This window comes from Glycine max, chromosome 13, assembly GCF_000004515.6.
Source record: "Glycine max cultivar Williams 82 chromosome 13, Glycine_max_v4.0, whole genome shotgun sequence".
NCBI classification, from domain to species: Eukaryota; Viridiplantae; Streptophyta; class Magnoliopsida; order Fabales; family Fabaceae; genus Glycine; species Glycine max.
The window spans coordinates 25,457,607-25,464,773 of record NC_038249.2 but is presented as its reverse complement, the minus strand read 5'-3'; the positions used below and the strand labels follow the sequence as shown (position 1 = coordinate 25,464,773).

General features: G+C 38.4%; 1 protein-coding gene across 10 annotated transcripts; it reads right to left on the bottom strand.

The window, feature by feature from the left end:
- Positions 1-344: 344 nt before the first annotated feature.
- On the bottom strand, positions 345-6,626 carry LOC100778693 (protein BONZAI 1). 10 transcript variants are annotated; one of them, XM_003541395.5, is made up of 8 exons: positions 3,799-4,624; positions 2,399-2,549; positions 2,120-2,196; positions 1,901-2,038; positions 1,655-1,819; positions 1,227-1,340; positions 992-1,088; positions 345-813 (listed from the first exon to the last, which is right to left on the bottom strand). In XM_003541395.5, the coding sequence occupies exons 2-8, from the start codon at positions 2,535-2,537 to the stop codon at positions 722-724; spliced, it is 822 nt and encodes a 273-aa protein (XP_003541443.1). In that variant the 5' UTR covers positions 2,538-2,549; positions 3,799-4,624; the 3' UTR covers positions 345-721. The 10 variants fall into 10 exon arrangements, with proteins under 10 accessions (XP_003541443.1, XP_040864068.1, XP_040864071.1 ...); XM_041008134.1 differs by lacking the exons at positions 345-813; positions 992-1,088; positions 1,901-2,038 and having other exon boundaries at positions 1,304-1,340; positions 1,655-1,755; positions 2,399-2,530; positions 3,799-6,626; XM_041008137.1 differs by lacking the exons at positions 345-813; positions 992-1,088; positions 1,901-2,038 and having other exon boundaries at positions 1,304-1,340; positions 1,655-1,755; positions 2,399-2,527; positions 3,799-6,626.
- Positions 6,627-7,167: the final 541 nt, after the last annotated feature.

Below are 7,167 nucleotides of genomic sequence, written 5' to 3'. Positions count from 1 at the left end.
AACCTCCTTAAATTACCCAAATCTCTTACCCAACCCAATACTACTTGCTTATATGTTAGACTTGTATACTTTTCAATCTGTTTTTTTGAGGACGTATATCATAACTATCAAATAAAGTGATTCTTCAAAAGAGAGGGGAAATCCCGAGATAGATATGCTATTTAACTTTCATTATATCAAACTAATTTCCAATTTTCAAATTCCGTCTTATTCATTTTTCCTTTAAAATGAGCCTTAACAGCCATAAGACAAAATGGGTATAATGATTAAAGAACTAAAAAAATAATAGACTTCAGCGGTGCTGAAGTTCTTTTTGGATACATATGTAATGCTATCTAAAGACATCCCCAAATTATTGGATCTCCATTAAAATCATATCATAAAGTGTAGACATAAGGACTAAGATTTGTCCTCATTTGGAAGAAATCATTGATTTCAATCTGTAGTGTTACTATTTTCAGACAAACCAAAACCAATCATTTAGGAAAACCCAAAAGGACACGTGCACAAAAAAGAAAAGGAAATGTCAATCATAAGGCTCGATCAAACATATCCTTTGGATAAGACAGCTCGAGGGCGAACCTTTCATGAGCCGTTTATTAGCACAAAGCAACAGTTCCTCAGCTCTTTAGCCGAATTCGTTGATTGAAAAACTGAAAAGGACCTCCAAATTGCACAATGATCAATGGAATAGAAAACTTTATGTACAGTTTTTACATGTCTAGAGGTTCGGCTGGATATTTCTGCTCCTCACGTAAGTTAAAAATTGAGCCGGTAATTCTGCTAGAAATGCTTGAACAACTGAAAGTCCACCTGCAAGAGAAAGAAGTTTGCAAGTATTTGATATGTTAGGCATCATTCGCCAAAACTTCATTCTCTCAAAGAAGTACTTAGTTTTTCTTTCTTGGTACAACGATGGTAATGTGATTTCATGCAAAGTGCTGAAATCCTCATCACTATCTCAATTCTAATATTTTAAATTGATACTTACTTTGAACCTCCCGAAATGGAATAAATTGGACTATATCACGTGAAGCAACGCGTCCATATGAACTTTCTAGCCTCTCTCCCTTGTCTGCATCCAAAACCTAAGAGACAAGAAATTGGACGACAAAATTACAAAAGGCCTTATGGGGCAGTATACCAGCCACACGCACAGCTCATCGCCTTAGACAGCTAATAATCACAAGTCTACGTGCAAACAGTATACAAGTTGGATTTATTACCTCCATTTCTTTGAAATCAGCTCCTCCTACCCCAACAATAAGGATTGATAATGGCAGGTCAGATGCTTTAACAATAGCATCTTTTGTTTCTTGGAGATCTGTCACTACTCCATCCTTTTGAGCATACCAATTAAAACTCAGCAGCAGTGGAAAAACAAGGGGATTGAAAACTCTTTGTAAAATTCTTAGGAGTCAGAAGGATAGGTGATTTTTTGTTACATGTAAGACAAAATATAAAGCACCATGCTTACTATGCATAGTATGGAATTATGGATGCATTAAGGCAAACTACAGAGAAACATAAATGACAAACAACCAAAGAACCATTTAGCTACAATAAACTTATGAACTACGTTCAATGAGGCAAAATTACAATTTACTTTCAGAGCTAAATATGATATCGAACATTGCTAAATATGTTAACTTACTGTGATTATTAATAAAACAAAGTACTTTCTTCCACCATTTGCTACAGATTGGCTGGCAATCAGTGCAGCAGTGCTTATGACCGGTCCAAAAAGTGTAGGTCCTGCAAGAGATACATTAAGCAGGGCACTTGTGTAAGCCATCATAATTCCTTGGATCCCTTCCACCTACAACAGACAGCAACTTCTAACTAATAAAGAACTGTTTCAATATGATAATATGAGCTAAATAAGACATAGCAGTTCTACTTCACAGTAATGACTACTTCCGTTCAAGTTGAAACAATGGGAAACAGGACCATCAATTGGTCGTGCTCCAAATCCCCAAGTAGGAAATCGTTTGTCTGAATCATACAACAGTAACACTTCCCCAACCTCGACAATTGCCTAGAAAAAGCATTCATAGCAAATCAACTATGGATCAATTGCAAATAAAGTTTTGAATTTACACCAAGAATCATTTCTCACCCTCTGGTATGCATTTGGTCGTCCTGAAGGATCAATATAATGCAAAGAATCTGGAAGGCGTGGATTTCCATTTGAAGCTGGTAAACAAGAGAAGGGTAACCATAAGAATGTATATCTTCCCCGTCATCGCATGTATAACCAGAAGCATGTTAGATCAAAGTGTAACATGAATTCTTGAGTTTATATTAAGTGAATCTTCTTTTATCTTCCTAATGAAAAGAGTGTCAGCTGTGAGGAGGAAAATAGAGAGGATAAGGAGAGGGAAGGGCAATCTCATACCAGCTGTTGAGCCTGACAACAATGGCCTTAGAGGATTAGCATTTTGTGGAACCCACAAATGGTTCCTCAAGGTAAACAGGACACATCCAGGCTCCTCCACCAGTGCAGTAATTGTGAATTTATGTTGAACTTCTACCATTACAGTAAACCTCTGTCAAAAGAATACTTTGCAAGGCTAATCCACATGATGCAAGTACTGATGATATTGGAAAAATGGAAGAGGCAAGAAATTGGAACAGATATGGCCATAAAAAGACGGGTTCTCTGGGATAGAAACTTCAATGGCAGAAAGAGGATGCTCCCAGAAATATTGGTACATAGATCCACAGTTGAAGGAACCAAAGACAGCCTGGTGCTGTCTTCACATATTCACCTACCTTCAGCTGATCCAACAAGGTGAGGAAACACCAATAAATAAGAGACTGAATGCCACATGGCAGTCAGAGGTGATGGTGGAGACAAAATGTGTGCACTCAAGACACAACAGCCACAGAACTGGTGCAAATGATGTATCTGCAGAACCAGTTGGTAACCTAGAAAGGGAGTTAGAAATGAAAAAATGACAAGTGTTTCCCTTAGGTAACAGTTTGAAATGTGAAAATCCTAAACCATTGCAGAAAGACAAGCATTTGACCAAGTAAACAGAGAAGGGAACTGTTGCATTAATGTCCCCTATAATTTGGAGATGACGATAAGAGTTGACGCAGATAGTTTTCTCATTATCAACGGTCAAGATTGAGCCTTGCACTTCAAGTGCACTTCAAGATTGACGAGCAAAACCTGGCCCAAGCAAGAGAACCTTTGGATACTTCTATCCCTATGAATTAGCATGATCAATATTAAGTCGAGCCAGGATGTATAGAATCACTATCTGCAAGCTCAGCCTCTAGCAAATCAGCAGAATCACTATGTGGAGACGAACTCTTTTATAAATGTGTAACCTACAACGACAATTGGTACACTTGCCAAAAGTCTAACACCTATTTGGACTAAAACTTTCTCCAACCAAACATCAAGACTTCCATTTCGAAAATGAGTTGTGAGTTATCATGTGTCACCCTTTGTTAGGTAACACTCTGCTCTCTTCTCTGATATTTATGTTCTATGTATGCATTGTAAAGTTGGTCACTAAGCTTTCCATTCAAAATTGGAACAAACTAGTTGCATTTCTAAGCAAACATTAAAGGCTAAATTTTTGCAAATTTTTGCACTACAATTTATAACTTTGGCTCATATGATTGAAGAGAAATTCTATCATCATTAATCAAGTTGTTCAATTGGAGAGAAATCCTAATCTTTTTCTTTTTTCCTCTCTGCCAATGGCACCATTCACACAAAAGAAAATTTAGAAAAATAAATAAATACTGCATAGTAAAAGAAAGAGAGAGGTTGCAGTTTACCTAAGGGGTTGTCGTATCACTCAAATTATCCCCAGAATCATCATTGTTCAATGTGATACGGAGCAACTGCAGTGGCTGAAGGAAACGTGTCTGAGAGAGCCTTGAATTAGTTGATTAGTACAGTTTAGTTAGTTAGTACAGTTTTCTGTTGAGAAAAGCTGTTAGGATTGGTTGTTAGTAACAGCTTAATATAGCCAATTCAGTTCCTGAGGTAATTCATTCCATTACTTGTAAAACATGCTTCTCTGTATCCTTGATCTTCAATAAAAACTTCTCAAAACCTTTTCTCTTGCAAGGTTTTCCTGGTTCTTGTACTAAGAGAAAAGTTAGTTCTAGGGGAAGAACTGAATTGGCTATATAAAGTTGTTACTAACAACCAATCCTAACAGCTTTTCTCAACAGAAAAAAAAAACAAAAACTGTACTAACTAACTAATTCAAGGCTCTCTCAGACATGTTTCCTTCAGCCAGCTCCGTATCACAATGAAACATCTGAGGCTTCTTCGTCTTGATTCTGACAGAGGCCTCCCTCTGTTGAAGGCTTGACCTGCCATTCTGTTGTCTCTTCAGCTGTGACTGCTGCATAGTGCATTCAACTACACATTGAAACCCTAAATCTCAATAAGGTGTAACATTGAGAGACCATTAAAATTAGTCCTCCACAAGTAATATCTCCTAAATTTCTGCATTTTATAGGGATGGTATTAAAGGTTGCTTCATCTGAAATGCAAGATTGAATGGCCAAGGCTTTATTGATCTACCTTTCAACACATATCCATCCCAACAACATAAGTCGTCATGAACCCATGCCTAACTTTCTTTGCAGACCAAATGCTAGATAAAGGGGACGTAGCCATGCTCTTGCAGAACTGCTGTCAATGAATTTAAGCCTGCATAAATATATTCAGTTTGGGGATGTGTCCTATCACCTGTTATAAAAACATGCACACCATTCACAAGTTCAATCCAACTGCAGCCTGGTCTCTTCTTCACATTTTGTTGCTTCATTGTATACCTCCACTCCAATACTTCCTCATATCGACCAACAACTCCATAAACATTTGACATTAACACATAATTTCCACAATGGTCTGGCTCAAGTTCAATCACTTTACTAGCAGCAACCTCAGCCAAGTCTGTGTCGTTGTGGAGACGGCAGGCTGCTAGCAAAGACCTCCATCCTACGGGATCAGCCTTAAACGGCATTGTCAGAACTAAATCATAAGCCTCCATCAGCTGCCCTGCACGGCAAAGCATGTCAATCACACAGGTGTAGTGTTCAATGGATGGAGAAACACCATATTTTGACTCCATTTCTGAGAGAAACCCAAGCCCCTCTTTCACCATGCCAGCATGGCTGCATGCAGATAGCAATCCAACAAAACTGATTTCATTAGGTACCATTTGAGCCTGACACATACGAGAAAAAATATCCAACGCCTCACCACCATAACCATGCATTCCATAACCAGTGATCATGATGTTCCATGATGCCACATCCTTCTCTCTCATATTAACAAAAACCATTCGCGCATCTCTCATGTTCCCACATTTTGCATACATGTCCATCAAAGCATTGTTCAATAGAACATCATCAAAAACATCGTGACTTTCTTCCTTTGCCAACCCATTTACAACCATATACCCATGTATCTCTCTACCATGCATCAACGCTGCTAGATGAGTACAAGCCGGAAGTACTGTTGTAACAGTAACCAAATCAGGCTGAACCCTGCTGCTCCCCATCATTCTATCAAAAAGCCTCAAAGTTCCATAATGATCACCGCACCGTTCATGAACCGACATGATCGAGTTCCACGAAAAAATATCTATCTCGTCCATCATCTCGAACACACTCAACGCATCACCAACACATTTACATTTCCCATACATATCAATCAGTGCATTTGAAACAACAACTCCGGATTCATAACCCATTTTTGTCACAAACCCATGAACAGCTCGTCCATTGTCAAAATCCCCCATCACAGAAAATATCGACAAAACCCCAGTAACTGTGTATCTACAAGGAACCACCCCGTTTCCCCCCATCCTCCTAAACACCCCAAGAGCCTCCTCAAACCTCCCAATCTGCGCAAACCCATTAACCATGGCATTCCAAAGCACCACATCTCTCACAGGCAATTCCTCAAACACCCGGTACGCCTCCCCCACAAACCTGAATTTCAGGTAAGTATTTACCAGCGCACTGCCAACAAACACATCCAATTCCAAGCCAACCTTAAACATCAAGCCATGAATCTTCGTAACCACGAAACCATCATCATCATCACCACAGGCTCTGATGACACACGGGAAAGTGAACTTGTCAGGAGCAATACCCAGATGCCTCATTTGGTTATACAGAGCAAGGGCGCGTTGGGGAAGCGCGTTTGCAAGGAAGCCAGCGATGAGCGCGTTGTAGGCAAAGACGTTTTTGTTGTGATGGGTGGGGAAGTTGAAGACTCTGAGGGAATGGTCGATGAGGGAGCACTTGGAGTACATGTTGATGAGGCTGGTGATGGCGAGGGGGGATCCGAAGAACGCGTTTTTGAGCAAGTGGGTGTGAAGTTCCTTGCCTTTGGAGAGGTTTGCGTTGTGAGCACATGATTGGAGGGTGGCAATGCACGTTCCTAGGTCGTACGTTGAGAAACCGCGACAATGGTGGTGGTGTTGTTGTGGTTTGGGGATGACGGCTCTCAAGAGTGTTCTTCCATTCATCTATCCCGAAGAGTGAGGTTGATAGAAGAAAGAGTTTCCGAACAGGAGAGTCAGTCTTGAGTTCTGGAAGAGTGATTATTATGTTTGTTGTTTATGTTTTTGCGTAGTTATAAACCCCGTCTAGAGCGGTAGGTCCGATCGGACTTACGGGGAATATTCAATTAAGATTTTGGAGGACCTTAAAAAAAGATTTAATGTCATTTTTTATTATTCATATGATTCATTTTAGTAATTAAGTTTTAAAAATTTATTTTAATATTTTAAATTTTTAAAGTATCATATTTTAATATATATTTTTTGTTCGATAATGATACTTCTTCTGTTGAATCTTTTTAATAAATAATTTAAAATAGTTGTGTCATTTAAATTAATGTTCATTTAAATTAACTGAATCTGTTAATTGAATGAGTCCGTCCACATGTGTCATTTAAATTAATGTTTATCCCATTTCTCTCTAATATTAAAGGACTTGTATATTTATTATACATTATACTTGAAATAACTTGAGTGATCCGTCACATTTTCTATCCCATATATATATATATATATATATATTAATAATTAAAGGAATAAGAATTTGGAATTAATTACAAGTTTTAAAACACATTTAAATAAAAGTATTTAAAAAGATAAAGGATTCACGTCTGAA

What these genes read in the sequence shown, in the direction of transcription:
- LOC100778693 (XM_041008134.1), bottom strand. Translation starts at nt 6,518, where the DNA reads ATGAATGGAAGAACACTCTTGAGAGCCGTCATCCCCAAACCACAACAA.